At 41.3% G+C, this 19,898-nt stretch overlaps 1 protein-coding gene across 1 annotated transcript; it reads right to left on the minus strand.

Moving 5' to 3' along the window:
- Positions 1-4,948: 4,948 nt before the first annotated feature.
- prkaa2 (protein kinase, AMP-activated, alpha 2 catalytic subunit) lies at positions 4,949-18,319 on the minus strand. Its single transcript, XM_037769697.1, has 10 exons — positions 17,951-18,319; positions 13,345-13,486; positions 12,197-12,290; positions 10,692-10,836; positions 9,720-9,807; positions 8,337-8,561; positions 7,850-8,012; positions 6,537-6,875; positions 6,332-6,458; positions 4,949-5,722 (listed from the first exon to the last, which is right to left on the minus strand). Exons 1-10 carry the CDS (start codon positions 18,048-18,050, stop codon positions 5,472-5,474), a joined length of 1,674 nt encoding a protein of 557 aa, XP_037625625.1. The 5' UTR covers positions 18,051-18,319; the 3' UTR covers positions 4,949-5,471.
- Positions 18,320-19,898: the final 1,579 nt, after the last annotated feature.

Raw genomic sequence — 19,898 nt, forward strand, 5'->3', positions numbered from 1 at the left:
TAATAATAATTAAGGAGTCGGAGAAGGGGATAATATTTCCGAGATTAAAGTTGAAAATTTACAAGAAAAAAACTTGGATATTCTCTGAGATTAAAGTGGCAAATTTACGAGAAAAAACTCACAAATTTGCAATATTCTCTTGTAAATTTGCCACTTTAATCTGAGAGAATATCCAAGTTTTTTTTCTTGTATATTTTCGACTGAATATCACCCCCCTCTCCGGCTCTGTAATTATTATTTTTACCTACAATGCCCCTAATACGCTGTCGTATTTATAGGATTAACATTTTTTTCAAGACCACCTTCAACATTTAGTCATTTTTTTTCCAAATGTTTGTATTATCATTATTTTTTGTACATGAGTATCTTTTTCTACCTTTATTTACCCTCATTATTTTGTGAAAGATCATTATAGATTATGGAAGTGCTTACTCACGTCATATTTAAATGCTGAATTTTTACCATATTAGGTAAAATAATTATCTTTAATGGCGTACCAATAAACAACATGGAGCATGATCTAAAATATACAAATTACATTTTATTTTATTTCTTTACTTTTTATGTCTGGCAGGTGTCACTTTAATGTGCCGCCTTATCTCCTACGACTTTCCCCTCAAGCTGATGAATAAAAAGTGTTACAGGAAGAGGAAGTAGTGTGATGATCACCGGAGGTCATTTTCATGTAAAATATTGTCTGAGGGTGCATATTTGTCTTGGGGAAAAAAACACAAAACTTATCCTCTGTGATGGGGTGTGTGTGTGTGTGTGTAACAGTGACAAAGCCTTTAAGACAAAAACATTTTCCTTTTATATGTCTGTTTATTGTTTTTCAATAAATACTCATTAAAGTGCAAATCATAACAGCAATATCATGCAGTGCATAACAAGAGCAACCCAAACCCCAATCAGACAGACACAAGGAAAGACACACTCTTACACACACACTCTCACAATAACCAGTGTGCACACACACACATAGAAATAGAATAGGAGTAGAACAGACATTCCCATTCAAATCAATGTAGAAGGATGGTCAGAGCGGCGGACATATTTATGTTTTGCGTAACCATTGCGACCACTGAAGCGGGCTAACTTTCGTATAAAGTAAACCGACTTACGACAGGTCACGGGCTCACTGAGGTGAAGTTTTGCAGTAACGACTAAAACGAGCAGTGGAGTAGTAACGTTACGAAGCACAGAGAGCCAGAGGAAACGAGTAACGCCAAATTCACACCGGCCAGCGGCAAAGTGCGGCTCGCCGCAATCATTACATCTTTTTCTGGGGCCAGGAGGCGTGTTCATGTGTTTCAGACGGGATCTGTTTACTGATTGGCTGCGGGTATTCTTAACTTTTAATTTGGCAGATATAGATTTGGCATGGCAGCTCGCCGCAGGCCGCACTTCACCGCTGCTCTGGTGTGAATTTGGCTTCGCTATATTGACCTATGTTACAAAGACTTTCTTCCCGCCTGAAACACATGAACACACCCACCAGTCGCAGAAAAATGTAATTATTGCGGGGAGCCGCACTTCACCGCTGCGTGGTGTGGATTCAGCGTCGTTGCTTCATCCGCACACTTGTGACTACACACAGCGTAGGACGTTGCTATCGCCAGATGACGGATAACTTTGTGCGGCTCATTTTCTTTAACCAGTAGCTAACTAGCGGACAGCTGGCTAGTTAGCCAGCTAGCTAATGCCGCCATGCTGTAATGCCACACTGGTTACAGAAGAAAATGAGCTGAAGAGTGCTGGTGGCCAGCGGCGGCAGCGCCGGGTCCAAAGGTCCCTCCGCCTCACTCCCAATCGCTCCCAATTGGAGAAGGACAAGCTACCTAGCTAACTAGCCAGCCATCCGCCTCCGGAGTCGCTCTCTTCACCGTTATCACCATAACAACATTTTCTTTTGTACTACACAAATGACCACGGAAAACAGTTCAATGTCCATTCTACTCCTATTTCTATACACATACACACACATAGGACACATACACTGGGGTATTTAAGGTTACACTAATCATAAGAACCCCACCACAGATAAACAGAGAGCACAGCGTTGCTGTTGTTGAAATACTCACTTTGGTACAACACGTTAAAGTCTGTATTTGATCAGGCCCTCTGGCATGTGTTTCCCAGCTCTGAACACAGATTAGAGTTTACTAACATGCCACTGGTAGTTGCATACAGTTGTAATGGTACAGTACTACATCTGACAGTAAATACTGGTTATATCAGCAGTTTTTAAATACGACCCATGACCTCTCCGAGATAGTGCACTTCATTGACCAGTATGTTGTCAGGAGCAGCAGAATCAGGACTGGATGCATAACGGGCCATCCTGATGAGACCAACGTAGCTCATAGCTCGTAGCTATACGGAGGACAGGTCATTGAAGACACAGCGACAGAGTGTGATATAGAGGTTTGACTGACTGTGTGTGCAGTGGCATGTGTGTTACAGCAGGGAGCTCAGTTTCTCCCTGACATCAGAGTGTAGTGTGTGTGACGTTATAGACGGGAGGAAAGGCAACACTACACAGGACATAGAAACAGAACACACGTTATAATAAAGGGTCTTAGCAAAGAAATGTGGCTCTCACTGTTTCAACCAAGAGCCTTCACAATGCTCTCATAAGGCAAAAACTCCATTTCAATCTCGATGCGGACGTTAACATACTGTAAAGTAACAAACTAGAACCACCGTATACGTCAACTTATTGTAGGTCCAACAAAATACTCGTGTAACATCACTAAAACTGGTTGAACAGTCGTAGTTTAGACCGATGTGTGTGAACCTCCAACATGGCCAAATTCTCCCCACTATTCTGAAATGTTATCCCCATTACTCTTATATTAACTCATAAAATAAAAAGTCACACTTCATGACAGTTTTATCACAAATCCCCGCCTCCTCACCCTTCTGCCAATCACTTGCCCCAAGCCTGTGAAATTAATGATGAATAAAATATAATATCTAGAAAAGTGCAGTGCAGATCGCCGCCAGGTGTGTCTCTCTCTCCCTCTCCTCTCCCAAACAAAGAATCTCACTCAATTGTCCTGGCAAACCATGTTATGGTGCATTATCGCTACCAACTAGAATGGAGTGTGGATCGGGACATGCGCATGCGTGGACCGCCAGACGAACGCGGACCCTCAATTGTAGTATGAATGGAACCACATGCACGTCCAGTACAAGTCCACAGCTGTCCATGGATCCATAAAGTATGTCCGAGGCTTTGCGCCCGGCGGAGATAATAATAATGAGAATACTGAATATGTTAAATATTAGCCATTTTGAGGTTCTCTATTCGTGACACCAGTCTAAAGTACGTACGGGCCCTTCAACCTGTTTTACTGAGAACAGCAGAAAGGCAACAGTCCAGTTCTCTCCATCAAAACAACGATGCTGCTTTAAAACCGAGAGAACAAACCCAGAGAAAGACAGACAGGAGGATTCATCTGAGCAGCAGCACCAGCTTCCACTTTACATTCAGTCAGAAAAAGTTTAGAAAAAACACCGATACACAACCAGGCTATGGTGCGATCTGACAGGACAACGCAGAAGAACATTTATAAAAGTAATAACAGCGTGGCGTTCATTTAAAACATCGGACCAGAAACAAACAGGAAAGATTGTGTGGTGAAATAGCAAATCTGAGTTTTACAGTGAAGACTGAACAAACAACGGCTAACAGAAGAACTACATCGCAAACATCCTCCTAACAAAGTCAGTAAGAAACCACCACCCAACCTCCACCCATCTGATCCCCACCACGCACGCACGCACGCACGCACGCACGCACGCACGCACGCACGCACGCACGCACGCACGCACGCACGCACGCACGCACACACACACACACACACACACACACACCGGCTCATGCGCACACACTCCCCATAAACGTATGCACAGAATTGCTGTGTTGCATTCTTTAAGGCAACTGGAGAAAGGTTCCTGTGGTTCGTACCGTCCTGCAGCAGACACACACCATCTCACAGGGATTTGTCATCTTCCTCTTTTATCGATTATCATCATCATCACCTCATTATCTTTCACACACACAGGGATAATTAAGTTACTGCTAATACGATTAGTAGCAATTTTGAAAATTGACCGAGTAATTTATCAAGTGAATATTAACATTTGCTCAGAGAAAACCAAACTCAAGACCTCACATTAGGCTCTAATTTCTGATCCACTTTTTTTTTTCTCATTTTAAAAGGCTTGAGGCGAAAATAATAAAAAAGAATAATGTTATTAACTTTAGCCCTAAAAAAATCCTACAGTCTCCATTACGAGCAACACATGGCTTCTGTCTCTTTCAGCTTTCTGCGTATGTGACAGACTTCCTTTTTTAAATTACATTCTGTACATGCATGAGTGAGCAGCATATTAGCAGTTGCTCAACTTGTCGTTTGTTAAGGACTAAACTGAAGTGTAGAGGAAACTGTTTGGCATATTTATGGCAGTTATTGAATGTATAAAATGTTGGTTGTGTGGGGAAAGAAACAGCAGAGATGTGTACGGTTTGCGTGAACAGTATCTTTGAAATACGCAGTGAAAGTCAGATAATATGGAGGTTGTGAAAACTGGTGTGAGATGGTGTGTATCTGTGCTAAAAGCAGGACACAGTCGGTACCATGCAGAGTATTATACTATCCTGCTGCCTCTCTAGGTTCATTAATCTTCTACAATCTATTTAAAACTCAATGCAGTGCACAAATAATATAACTACAGTGCCTAAAAAACAATCTCTCAAAAATAAATATGGATCTGATATCTAAATAATAATCATCTTCTTTATGGCGTATAAAGTCTGTTATTTGGTAGTCAACCCTTTCAGCTACGTAATAATATGATTGTAATATAAATATAATATAAACAAAAGCTTTAGTTTCTTTACAAACCATAGAATATAAAACCTGAAATAAAATTCTATATGTGTCGACGTTCCCTCAGAACACAGATTTAATGTCAAGTTTAACAACCAGTGCCTTCGTGAAAATATAAGACAAGAAGCAAAACTGACCTCCGATCAGTGTCTGGGGCAAACTCAGCAGGATTTCCCGCCATTAAGTGTTATGGTGGGTGACGACATTTCAGCAGTTGATAATAGATTGAGGGTATTTGTGGGAGGAGTGACGGTGAACTTGACCTTTGCCGACATATTGCCTCTCACCTCGCTCCGCTGGTTCAGATTCCAGTCCCAGGATCAGTTTTCATGAGCTGTGGCCTGATGTTTAAACTCCAAAAACTCTGACCCAAGGACTGTGTCAAAATAAGAAAAGAAGAAGCTGATTTCTGAAAAAGGATTCCTCTCTGCGTCTCCTTAATCTGAGGTGAAAGGGATTGCTTTCAGAGATGGAGAGGAGACAGAGAGAGGAAGTCACTCTGAACATCCCGGATCTGGCTTTAAAACCCCCCGCTGACATCCAGGTTACAGCGGAGCGAGGAGTCGTCAGGTCTCAACGAGCCAGTGTGGTGATCAGACTAGCGCACATCTCAAAGAAGTCCATGGTGTGAGATCCCTGACGGGGGGTGAGTAGAGGGGTGCTACCGGACAGGGACCCCGGGAGAGAGGAGCTGAGCTGGGGCATATCCACCGCCAGGCTCGCAGAGTCGATGCTCAGTCTGGGTCTGTGGAGACCAGCAGTGGAGCCCGACCTCTGAGGAGTGGACGAACCCGATTTAATGCCCGCCGCCTCGATGATGTCATCTGGGGGTTCACAGGAGCAGAAGACAGTAGGGTCAGCGTTCATGACCTTAATGTGTTTTGTAAAGTTATTCTTAAATTCTATCACAGAATAAATCTGAATTATGTGTTTTATTTAAAGGAGTTAAATTCCAAATTCAGAGCAAATCTATGATTGCCTCCACAAGAGCTCTCAATATGGCGACGACTGAGCAACAGTGCTGACAGAGCTAACAGTGTTAACTTGAGGGGGAACCGGAGGGTGAGTGCTACGCTTCCCCTGCGATTATGCCATCGGTCGGGAGGGCGTTATCAGCTGTAACCACCGTATGACAGAAGTGCAGAGCGGCGGCCATTATGCATGCACTCACATGCACTAAAAGGCACGCACGGAAAGGACTTAATGTCACTTCTTTTTGGGCTGGCATTTCTAAAATAAGCAGGGTGAACGCTAAAACAAGCACCAAAAGTGCACTCTGCCACCTGATTTTAGAGCCACGAAATTGGGCCAGACAAATTGAATTGCACCTAAACTAAGGAAGAGCCATATGCCATATGTTTTATGATATAAATTAGTTTTGCATGTGTGTATGTATCATTAGAAATTAGAACTGTTGTTTGTGTGTCACTAACCATCGATGCTCTTGAAGTCGAGGAGGTAGGATCTGTTGTCCACCTGGTACAGCTGCAGGCTCATTTTCACCAAGTTTCCCGTCACTGGGTTCTTCCTCCGCACTCGCAGGTGGTACGGGTTCACCACCTACAACACAAAATAACATTCTAGTTCGCATGTAGACCTACTCCATGTACTGTATGTGTAAGACATGTATCCTGTTACCTTCCAGTCAAAGCTCAGCTGTCTCATGGCCCTGTACACTTCAGCCATAATGTCATAGGGTCGGCTCTGACTCCTGATCCCGAGGTGCCACTTGGCCTTCTTCACTGTCAGGGGTTTGTGCCGGGTGGTGTTGAGGGCGTCCAGAGGACAGCGGGACTTGGGGCTGTCGGCCAGCAGCGGAGGCATCCTCTCTGGGTGGGGTTTGACCCCGGGGGGCAGCGGCATGCCCTCTTCTATGAAGGAGCCCTGGGGTGGACTGGAGGCCAAGTAGAACTCGCTGGCCTGAGTCATGATGCGCCGGTTGTCTATTATAAGGTGATAGGCTACTGCCAGATGATCCTGGATGGACAGGGAAGACGGAGGGCCGACATTCAGGTTATTGGAACTCTATTGTTAGTCCGTGACACCGCCACAAATGTGAGGGGAAGAATATGTGTGCATTAACAATACAATAGAGGGTTTAATGGTAAAGAGCCAAGGTTAAAGGTTAAACCTGTGGTACACTGTGTCCCTGTCACCCCTGCTTTAACCTGAGTCAACACTCGTCAGGTGTTCTGTTCCTCACAGGTGTGAGGGGGCGTGGCCCGGGGAACAAGGGGAAGAGAATTGTTTTAGGAGGGAGTTTTGATTTTGTTCTGTGAGGAGGAAGGCCTTCTGCCAGCCTTCTGAGGAAAATAACCACATAAGGCTCCTTTTCCTGGAGGTACCTCGACAGACCGAAGACAGCAGGGAGATCAGTGTGCACGGAGGACCATAAAGACGGAGCAGCAAACCAACCAAAACAAGGCCGGATTATCTTTTTCCCAACCCGACATCTGGTGAGTTTGATTCCTTTTTTTGTTGTGGCCACTCGAGCCAAGAAACGGGGGCTCGGCTAAACTCGTTTGACCCGATTTAGATTTGTGTAGTGCAGTTGGTTCTGCTGGTTGTTTATGACTTGATGGGCGGAGACTGTGATTTCATGAATGAGATCAGTTTTAGCCTAGAACGCAGGTGCACCTCGTTTTGTGAATGAGCTGTGCATTCTGGTTGTTGGGGAGACATCGACGAGTGTGGTAAGGAGGCTGTTTTTGGTGAATGTAAGCTGCTCTACTGGACAACAAGTCGCTGATTTGTTCTGGTGTGTTTGTGGCACTGAGTTCTGTTGGTCCTGTGCAGGGTCATAGTAAATTGCCCTCGTTCTGAATCTCATTTTCAGTAGTAGTAGAATGAGGATAAGGTTCACTAAATATGATAGAAACTAACAATGACATTTGACACAGGACTAAGACTAAATTTAAACAACAGCTGACAGAATGAACACTACTGTGTACCTGTGGATCCCCGCTGTAAAGGCTGGACACAAACTCGGACTCGGTGCACTCAAACTTCTCACACACTTCCCTGACGGCCTCCTCGTCCAGGACCGAAGCATCGTACGAGGGGTCCTCAGGGAACAGGTAGCCTGGCAGGTCCTGCTTAAACCACTCGTCTTCCCTGACAGAGGAGACAATAATCCAAGTTATAATCACTCTTAACTATAAATCCAGACCTAAAGGTGATTTAGCTTGGGGATTAATCTCAAAATGTCACAGTAGGTGACATTTAAACCTGCATGAAGTAGACGGCTGTTTGTATTAATGACACTTCAGATGGGAGGACCTTTAAACTTACAGAGCTAGCGATAAGACAAAAGGAGACACACTACTGAAGCCAGTGCAACACAAAGATTTGGAATGAGCGACCATGGCAAAAATCAACAGGAAAAAGAAGAATTTAAAATCAGCAGAAGACAAAGGAGGCCTCTGTTGGGGTGAGCACCTGATGTCTTTGATGGTGGCTCTCTTCAGAGGGTCCACCTGCAGCATGAGCATGAGCAGCGAGGCCACGGAGCGATTCAGATACTCGGGGATGTAGAAAACGCCTCCTCTGATCTTCTTGAACAGCGTGGGGACGTGCTCGTCGTCAAAGGGCAGCGTGCCGCACAGCAGGGCGTACAGGATCACCCCACAGCTCCAGATGTCCACCTCTGGGCCTGCATAGAGCCTGACGGAGCGATGACAAGATGATGTGACACGTAACAAACACAAAGATCCATACTCAATGTGTCACTCTTGTAGCATAATATATAGTATAGTAATAGTAATATATAATATAAGACAAATTTAGTTTGAGTTTTATTTATGGCTTTTATGAGGACACAAATGCGCGTGTGTGGGTGATGTAATATGCATTCCTTCCAATGGTTGCACAGTTTTCTACTGATCGACAGGTGGTGCCCACAAAGGCAGTGAAGAAGAACACAGCAAGCTAGTCATCATACTGCGTTCCAAATCGCATACTTTTTCTTTTTACTTGTAGTACATGCAGCTGTCCTTACAAAGTACGTACTGTTGCATGCAGTATGCATACAGTTGGAACATACTACTTCATCACAACATTGCGACTTGAACTTTGACCCTCTTGCTCATATATCCGTCATCTCTCATCTGTCATTTGTCAATGCGGCTTCTGTCAATAAACTGTCATCAGGCTGTCATCTGTCTGTGCTCTCGCGACGGCTCAGTCGATGAGACGTATCTTCCGCTGCGCAGAGGATTGTGGGTGAAAATAACCTGATCGTTATAAGTCTATTGTCGGTAGAATGATCGAAAAGCACAGGAAATAGCAGCAACTAAAGAACCTCCAACTTGAAAATATATAAAAACACAATTTTAACATTACAGTCGCTCTCCCTCTGTGTGTATTGTAATCAGAGCTTCTCCGTGCTGTGTTGACATCACTGGGCCGGCCACATGTGTTCTTTTAGTGCATGTTCGTGCATGTGAGCGTGCCTCACTGGCTCGCTCATGACCGCTGCTCTGCACTGTTCTGCACTGCTCTGCACTGCTCTCATACGGCGGTTACAGCTGATAACGCCGTTTCGACAGACGGCGCCTTCAAGGAAGCGTAGCACCCAATCGCCGGTTTCCTCCGGGGATAACACTGTCTGTCAGCACTGTTTCCTTTGTTTTCACTGTTAGCACTGTTAGCACCGTTTGCTGTGAGCTGCCAGCTCAGCCGTCGCCATATTGAGAGCCATGTGGAGGCAATCGAAATGCTCCCAATTTGGCATTTAGCACCCTAAATAGTTGTCCTCTAGACATAAATAATTGGGATTATCATTGCAGCCTTGATGATAGATGTGATCACACACATACACACCTTCCGGAGATGACCTCTGGGGCTGCATAGTTGGGTGAGCCACAGCTCGTCCGTAGGAACTCCCCATCTGACATCATGTTTGACAGACCTGTTGGCCAAACACCAGACACATTAACACCCTTCGGTCTTTACTCCGACCGTAACACAGACCTCTATTGTCTTATTATTGCTATTGATCCTTTGGTAAACTGAACATGTGCGGGTGAGAGGTATACACCGTGGACACCGCTGATTTGTTTATCCTTCTTTACCCGCCAAGGCTCTAAGCTCTAGACACAAAGCTCATCTAATTGGATGAGCCTCTCTCTGTCTGCCGGGGCCTCGGCCAAATGCTAAACACCAGACGCTCCGCGATGCGCTGACCTTCCCTTTATCTCTCATCCCTGTTCCTTTAACGCTCCCTCTCCCTGCTCACCGCAGTGTCTGCAGCTCTCAGCCAAAACACTTCTCCTGCTGTACACCCCCCAACGATTCCTTCCCTATCAGATGACACTGGGCCTCAAGGCTTCCTGCCAGATATGATATGAGACCTGGCCGTTGCTAGGGGACCTCTCTCCACCCCGCGCACCCCGCTGTGCACAAGGGCCTTCGTGTGTTTGTGAAAATATTTCTCTCTTTCATGGTCGTATTGCATCAGACACAGTCTCTTAGCCAATCAGCTAGAAACGATTGTGCCACGACCGATAAGAAACTGTGCTCAGTGAGAAATTCATTTTCATTTAATAATGAGGTTAACAGGTGCATGATGGCGATTTCACACTTTTCTACAAGTGTATAATTACACTTTGTCTTATAACTCTGCAACAAATGTTCACCTGCCTCTCTCTGCCACAAACTCTGCCTTTTCTTATTTCCTTATTTCCCCCTATGAACATATTCTGTTTGTCTTCTTCTCTTCTTAAATTCCCCTCTGCCGAACCAACCCTTCTGTCTCTCCCTCTAACTGTAAGTCTGTTCTCTGGGGGTTCCTACCGAAGTCGGCTATCTTGGCGTTCTTGTTGAAATCCAGCAGGACGTTCTCTGGTTTGAGGTCTCGGTGGACCACCATGTGCCGGTGGCAGTAGTCCACAGCTGAGATAATCTGCTGGAAAAGACGGCGAGCTTCTTTGTCCTCCACCTGAAAGACACAATATGAATGGACGTGATAAGACTGTGGTTGCTGTACTGAGTGTTTCTCTGATTGTGTGGAAACAGCGGCGGATAATGTGGTGTCTTGTTTAGTGGATTATGTTCAGGGTTGGTCATGAGGTTACTATGACTCGGGTAAAGTTCAAGTAGGATTATTCTACTGAAAATAAGGAGTCCCCAGAAGCATAGCCGCCAGTATCTGTCTTGAACGTGTTTGTGTGGAATACCATCACTCAAAGTTTAAAACTAAAAAATCATGTGAACGTGTGACAGAAAGGGGGAGCAGTGAAGGTGTGTGGGAACGCTGTTGTCAAACACAATTTTTATGTCTCATAAACTATAAATCATATCACTTGGAAGTTTACAACAGTAGTTAAAGCAGTCATTTCGTCTTACGTCTTTTAGGTCTCTCTCCCTCTGTGTGTGTTGTAATCAGAGCTTTTACGTGCTTTGTTTACATCGCCGGGCCGGCCGTGTGTGCCTTTTAATGCATGTTCGTGTATGTGAGTGTGCCTCACTGACTAGCTCACGGCCGCCGCTCTACACTGCCGTTGTGGAAGCGTAGCACCCACCCTCCGGTTCCCCCCAGCTGTTAGCTGTGAGCTGCCAGCTCAGCGGTTGCCATGATGAGAGCCGTGCAGGGGCAATAGAAATCCCAATCTCACATTTACCACCTTTTAATTCTAACCAGAGAATTCAACAGTGTTTGTATTGCTGCTGTTTACATTCCTCCTGATGCAAATTCAGAAATGCGCTACAGGAATGCACTACTGTTTTTGTTTTGTTTTGTCATGTTTTTCTTGTGTAGCATAATTGGACTACAACTGTATTTCATTGTACAACCCTGTGTTGCAGAAAAGTTGAGGAAAAAGTAAATATTTTGGGGCAAAATATATGTAAGCGATGGGGATAACTGCTTTTTAAATAATGCGTATAAAGACAGTATTTTGATGTCCCTACAGATTATGAATAAATTCATATATTTCTTAAACAAATGTGCTCTTACAACTTATCCTAAATAAAAGTATTTATAAAGTAACATAAAAAATATTTAAATTTAAGACCGCCAGGGTAACACCAACAGAGTCTTACTTGGTTATTATCGTAAACAAAAACAAAAATAAGCAGTGAAAAATATTGTTAGTAAATCGAAACTAAATAAAAATGAAATCCTTTAAGAAAAACTAAACTGAAACAATGTTGCCTGGTTTAAAAAAACAACACTAAAAATGAGCATAAATGGCCCCAACATAAACAAACTAAAACAACTGTAAAACCAAATACATAAAAACTAAACCTTTCTGAAAAACCGAAACTTAAACTAGCGAATGCACTCTGAAATGTCTTACCCGTCCATGTTTGCAGATGTAGTCAAACAGCTCCCCTCCAGACACGTACTCCATGACCATGAAGAAATCTGTGGGTGTACTTATCACCTGGTACCTAAAACACAAACACATGTTTGTATGGACGTACTTCACATTAATCAATACTTCAGCCTCTTTTGCATCCTGTCCCTTCATTCTAATATAACTACAAACATACCAACAGGCTTTTATCTCGTCTCTGTACCAAATGTATTTACTTCAGAACATGCACAGAATAAATAGACATAAACAAAATACACAGAGAGGTGAGGCTAAGCTGTGATGTATGGCTGCTGAGTGTAGGCATTATTTTCATAAAGGTCAGCTTTATTAAAATGCAGGCCCAATCTCATGAATGGTTGCTCTTGTGAGATTCAGTACTTCATCACAATCTACTTCATCCCCGTCGAGCCGGCCGGGTGTAGCACAACAACCCGGCCGGCACCGAGGGAGAAATAAACACAAAGCAAATCACGGTTTCTTTCTTTTTCTGTGTTACACACACACACACACACACACACACATAGATATTCTATGAAACGTAAACAGTGAGAGCACTGAAATGTTAAGACATTTATTCTAATTCATTTCATGCTGGTTTTACAAACAGGGCTGATATATCACACAGAGTCTGCTTTGCTCAGTCCAGTGTCCATGCAAGCAGACTTTGTATGTGCCTAAAACTGACTGTGTATGTTTGCGACAGAGTGTTGTGCACAGCGCTCACATATCTGCCATAGCTTACAGTGCGACAGTGGACTAACCCTAACCTAAAAATAACACAGAGATTGTTGAGAGAGAGACATGGACTGACAGGGAGAAAGAGGCCGGGGAGACAGAAGGAACACAAGGTCACAAGAGGAGCCGAGACACCTGGATGAGGATTTAGTCATGCAGGAATTACAGCAACTTCTATCATCTTTACAGGAGATGTGAACTAACGAGAAGTGTGTGTGTGCATCGTGTGTTCTACCCTGTGGGCATGCTCAGTATAGCACAGCTGAAGTAAACAAACAGGAACACGCAACACAACGTACATGTAGCAAAAGGCTCACATCACAACAGCCACTCCGTTATCTCTCTGTGTCAGCACTGATAGACGGATCGCGTGTCGTCTTTCTCACACTTACAGCTTGATGATGTGCGGATGTCTGAACAGTTTGAGGTTCTGGATCTCTCGTTTGATTTTCCCGACGACATCGAGGCTGCGGATCCGCTGTCTGTTTAGGATCTTTACTGCCACTTTATGACCCGTCAACTGATGCTCGCCAACTGAAAAACAAAAGAATACAGATGTGAAGCAGATACAGCATGCAGATGGTGAAACCACAAGATATATGGATGCGGCAGAGAGAGAGGCAGTAGTGGGTTATGATTTTATTTGGATTATTACAGTCAAGAAGAAATAGCACCTACTGCTCAGACTCCAAACTACCTCACATCTCCTCTCTCATTTAAATCCAGTAACTACTTAACCTTAGATATCCCTCATGTACGCACTAATGTTGGCAGAACTGGTTTCAGCACCTTTTTAAATGGAAAGCTTTATTATTAACTGATGTTTTTTTATGACTCTTGTTACTGTTTTAAATTGCTTGTTTATTGTGAAGGTTCACTGGTTCCCGGCCCGGGTCGCCAAAGCTTCACTGAGGGTCGCGAGGTCTTCTTGACTTAAAGGGATGTAAGACAATTTTTTTATTTTTTTTTAAATATACAGTTGGCCTATATCTCAGCAATTCATTCACTTCTCTGAAGAAAACTAAATGAAATTGTTATTTTTAAAGTTTGGATTATTATTTAAGATATACTGTAAACAGGATGAGGGTAGAGTTAAGACCTGAACATGGGACCCGTGGCAAATATTTTATCTATCTATTCTATTTTATCTATCTTAACTGCATAGGCTGCAATTGGGTGCTTTTGACTCATTGGTATTTTTTAAAAAGCACTAATTAAAACAGAAAACAGTGATATGGAGTCATTAGGAAGAAATTGATTGACAATACCGGATCAGATATCAGGCCGATGCTGACTCAAATAGCTGGATCGGATATCAACGACCATGGGGCCGATCTATTCAATTAAATTCTATATTTATATACATTATATACTGGAATTTGAAGTCCAGTTTTGACCAATTTGTTGCAGCATAAAAAAGTTTGCACTTGAATTGTAATTCCTGTTAATATTTAAGGATTTTTTACCAAGTTGCTGGTGCAAGATATATGCATTTATTTCTTACATTTTGTTTTACAAAGTTAGGAAAACAATGTTTAAGTCAAGTCTGATGTTGCCTTACACATAAAACACTGGTATTGAATCGGTACTCAGTATCAGGAGTCGGATCGGCGCATCGCTATTGACAAAATCATGAAAAATTGGAATGATAAGAATAAAACACCTGTGACATATGACAAAAAGTAGATTGTTGGCAGGATGAGGGTTAAATAAAGATCTGTTGCACTGCAGGCTTCAACGTAGTAGTAAATTATTATTATTATGATGCATTATTTTTAGTACTTGCCATACTGCTGCCCTTATCAGCTGACCATGTCTTTGTTTAGGGTGTTGTTGTTGTAGCTTCCAACACCTGCTGCTACTAACAGCTTAACTACTAACATCAGTTATGAAGCATTAATAAAAGAGTGGATTAACTGCTCTAACACCCACATAGGGATTACCCTATTCTCATTAGTAAAAGCATTATCATTAGTAAAAAGTAATTCAATTTATTCATATTAAAGGTCCCATATTGTAAAAAGTGAGATTTTCATGTCTTTTATATTATAAAGCAGGTTTAAGTGATATATAAATACTGTGAAAGTATCAAAACGCTCAATCCAGAGATAAATACACACAACCCCTATTTAGAAACTGTGCGTTTGAAACAAGCCGTTCGGATTTCTGTACATTTGTGATGTCACAAATCTACAATATTTAGATAATTTCACAGTTTTTTAAATGTAAACATTCTAAACGTGTCCCAGTTTATTTCCTGGTTGCAGTGTATGTGAATGACATCAGCTGACAGGAAGTAAACATGGACCAAAGCCGTTTCCTAGCAACGCAATTCCGTTGCTTTTCCGTTGAAATGCACTAAACGGAGCGTTTCTGTTAGAGGGACAGGTGGAGACAGAGCAACATTTCCTGCTACAATGTAGCACATATGAAGATATTAGGAAAAAAGTATTTACAAAAAGTTAAATGTAAACTCCAAGATTTTTATTCCCTCTCTGACCAAAATAAAATACAACATCTACTTGGAGAAAATAGTGTCATCGCAGAAGCTGCAGGATATGTCAGTGCATGTCACAGCCTAAGAGACAACCACAACAACAACAACACATAATAGATGTAACTCACACTCTGCCTTTTATTTACTCCTCTACTTCATGTTTTTTTTTATTTGTTTGTTTTTTGTTGTTTTTTACATTTATCCTTTGATATTGCAATACATTGTTATTAATTGTTTTTTATTTGTTTGTTTGTTTGTTTTGACACAACAAACATTAATTACTTCTTTATTGTTTTCTTCCATTTACATGCATGTTCTTTTTAAATATCTATATATTGTAATTTGCTTAATGAATTGTATATATCTATATATATGTTTTTGTTTTTATTTTGTTCTTTTTTTAAATTTGTATTTATTATTGAATTGACACTTTGGCAATATTGTTCACCTGACACTCATGCCAATAAAGCAAATTGAATTGAATTGAATACAGGTATATTCAGACAGACAGTATGAGGAAAATAATGTGTTGTTTGAACATTGAAGCATGTGAAACATGTTCTAGTAGAAACCCAAAATACAAACATGAACCTGATGATGAGCTGATATGTCCCCTTTATACAATGTGAATTTAGACTGATTTAAAAAATATATATATATATTTCCTATATATGTATACAGTATATATATATGTAAATATAAATAGATTTTTTTTTATTTTATTGTTTTTTTTTATTTTTATTTTTGTACTTGTGTATATTCTTTTTACTTATTGATCTATTTTTTGTATATAATATGTTTTTCCTGTATCTATACTGGCTTATTTTATATTAATATTAGGTTTGTTAAGTTTCTTTGTACCGAGAATGTTGTTATTATTGGGGACGTTTGTGAATGTTTGTTCTGTTGTTTCAAAATGAACAAAAAAAAACCAAATATAAATATAATATTGAAATAATAATAATAATATTTCTCCTCATACAGAACTTCCGGTCGTTTAAACGTGTCGCCATGGTGATTAGAGGAGCAAACACATCCCTCAAACTGCGCACACAACAAACAGGCTGTCTGAGGGGAGTTAAAGCTCACAAGGTCACACAGTGTTTCCGAAAACTAGCAAAGAAAACTGATATAATACCCTGTGATAAGCCTCTACAGGAAAACTTGAAGGTTTCCCACACTTAGTAGGCACTTTACAAGCTAACACTGGCTGGCAATATCGAACCACCTTACACCATTCTTACACATTTATCAGTTAAAATAACACGGTGGGCTTCACAGTAGTGATGTGTCGTCACGAACGAGCCGGTTCAAAGAGCCGGCTCTTTTAAAGGGACTGTAACTTTTTACAAATATAAATCTACCGGCTCGCTCGCATATGCGCGCTCGCTCGGGTGTGGCCAGAGTCTCGTCTCCTCTGCCTGCTTGCCTTCACTTCCACACCGCGCGCATTCTCGCTCCACCTCTACACGTGAACGCGCGCTCACTGCACACTGCAGGAGAGTTAGTTTAGCTCTGAGAATATCTAGTGAATGGACGTTTGTGCAGAAATAAATGCTGCAGCTCCTCCAGACCAACAGAGGTTTCCCGTGTCTTCTGAAGTGACGGGGCTCCGCAGCGAGAAACGTTATCGTCTCCGACCGGGTGCCGGTGTCTCCCTGTGGGCGCAGTCGGAGACGATAACGTTTCTCTTCCGGCTGAAGCAGGAAAAGCCAACACTAGGATCAGCACTGATTCATGGAGAGACCTTCGTCTGGTCAGCTAACATTACTGCCAAGCAGCTGAAATATAGAGTGATCTTGTGGTTTTAGCTGTCGCCTCACTGTTTTGAGCGATGCTCGTTCATGTCTATTTAGAGCGAGCACAAGCGCGAGCCCGACGCTGACTTTCGTTGACTTAACGGCCACAGGTGTCGCTGTTAACAAGCATTTCTGATTCTTAGAAACAGTCCCTTTAAGTGATATATGTGCACACATACTAATCATAGGTCAAAACAGCGTTAAATTCGGCTGAATTATAAAAGGCAGAAGTGGTAAAAACGAAGAGCCGTTTGGGAGCCGAAAGAGCCGGCTCTTCTTGGTGAGCTGAGCCACATGAACCGGCTCACTAAAAAGAGCCGGAATTCCCATCACTACTCCACTGACGTCCTTCATTACCGCTAAGACGAGGCAAAGACAACATAAACTCCTCATTATTTAACGTTATATATGATAATAACGCGAGTATGCCGGTGCATATCAGTATATATGTTGTCTTCCGGGTAATATCACCTGCTATAGCTCATAACATAAGCTATAAGGTGGAAGAATATGACTTTAGAGATGTCGGATTCTCGGAGCGCAGTTACGTTTTAAATCGCTCGTGTCGCAGCGGTTAAACTGCCCCGCTACGCTAACGGCTCAACTGACAGCCGTTAAGTTCAAACATACTTCATATATTACTCCAACTGAAACAAACGTTACACCATTAATAGAAGTATGACATGAGAGCAGTGACTTAACTCTTCACTTTGCCGAATGTTCCCACTCCGAGCGTGTCTCCGAGGATGTAATGGCCGATCTTTACCCTGCCTTCGTGTTTCTGTTGTTGCCGCTCTGCCATCTTCTCCGTTACCGACGGTTACCGACGGCTGTAAGAGGCTCGGTGGCGGTGCGGTGTGTCGCTGGCTGCATATGGAGCTCACGGAGGGGCGGGGCACCTCACAGCTAGTAGGAGAGAAGAAGCACCGACGACTACTAGACCCGTTAAATGTCAGGTTTATGGTGAATATTAAATATGTAATACTGTGTAATATGTACTATATGTTATCTGGCGTAAAGCAGCCGGTGTGGTATAACCGTGAGTATCCCTACAAGTGCCTAACGACCTCTACCATAATGCCTTGAAACTGTGCGTCTCCCACCGACCCGGTGTTATGTTGAGTTTTGCACCCCAGTCAATTACCTACCCTACACCTACTACTACAGGTCTGATTCACCCACAGATAAATAAATACAAATAATAAAATAAATAAATAAAAAATATTGTGGTCATGTATATATGTATATATATAAATAAATAAAATAAAAATTATGGTCATGTATGTATGTATGTATATATATATATATATATATATATATATGTGTATATATATATGTATACATATATATATATGTATATATATACAGTATATATATGTATATATATATGTATATGTACATATATATATATATGTATATATATATGTATATGTACATATATATATATGTATATATATGTATATATACTGTGTATATATATATATATGTGTGTTTTTGTATGTATAATATAAATTAAGTACAAATTATTATCGTCGTGTATGTATATATATATATATATATATGTATATATATACATATATATGTATATATATGTATATGTATATGTACATATATATATATGTATATATATATATGTACATATACTGTGTATATATATATATATATATGTGTGTTTTTGTATGTATAATATAAATTAAGTACAAATTATTATTGTCGTGTATGTATATATATATATATATATATATATATATATATATGTATGTGTGTGTGTGTGTATATATGTACATAAATAAATAAATAAATAATATACAGTGCATGAAGAAGCAGAAAACACACTGGGCTTATTTGAAGACTTTAATGTAATTGTGCGTGCATGTATGTGTGTGTGTGTGTATGTATGTGTGCATGTGTAAGTGCTTGTGTATGTTTAAATGTGATATATTATTATAGGTTAAGCTACCCAGCAGTATATAAAGTAGTTACAATGAGCTCCACTTTACCAGCTGCAACATTAGTGATGCTTATTCATTAATGCATCACTAATTATATCCATTATATATTTATTTGATTCTGAAATTGGCCATTCTGCAAATGTGCACTTTTATTTTTCATACTTTAAGTATATTTTGATCCTAATACTTCTGTACTTTTACTTAAGTAGGCCTAAACTCTTGAATGCAGGACCTTTACTTGTTACAGAGTATTTTTACATTGTAGTATTGCTACTTTTACTTTAGTAAAATATTTGAATACTTCTTCCATCACTGGCTCTGCTATATATCATGAGTCTGTTGTGAAAGACAGCGCCACCATTTGCAAAATGTGGACTGAAATGTAAACGGAAGATCAATGCATGATTGAGTTTCTGTTGTGTTTGTTTGTTTTGGTTGTGCATCCATAGTCCATATCACAGGGCCTTCAGTGTCACGTGTGCTTTATATCTTTATCAAGTTGTTCTGTCAGCTCAGTCAGAGCTTCATTGTTATTCTCACAGATAGGTGCATCCTATAATGTTTACGTCCTTCCTGAGGTCATATCATACATAGTGCCATAGCCTATCTTATTGTGTTGGCCCCTATCTACCTCTATAAGTCCCAGATGTTTTAAAAAAAAAAAAAAAAACTTTATTTTAATGCATCAACATTTTGAT

Source organism: Sebastes umbrosus, chromosome 5 (assembly GCF_015220745.1).
Source record: "Sebastes umbrosus isolate fSebUmb1 chromosome 5, fSebUmb1.pri, whole genome shotgun sequence".
NCBI lineage: Eukaryota > Metazoa > Chordata > Actinopteri > Perciformes > Sebastidae > Sebastes > Sebastes umbrosus.

Coding starts and splice junctions, on each gene's coding strand:
- prkaa2 (XM_037769697.1), bottom strand. CDS start 18,050: ATGGCAGAGCGGCAACAACAGAAACACGAAGGCAGGGTAAAGATCGGC. Junction 10,837..12,196: donor ACATCTGCAAACATGGACGG/GTAAGACATTTC, acceptor TGTGTCTTTCAG/GTGGAGGACAAAGAAGCTCG. Junction 5,723..6,331: donor CGACTTCAAGAGCATCGATG/GTTAGTGACACA, acceptor GTGAACCCCCAG/ATGACATCATCGAGGCGGCG.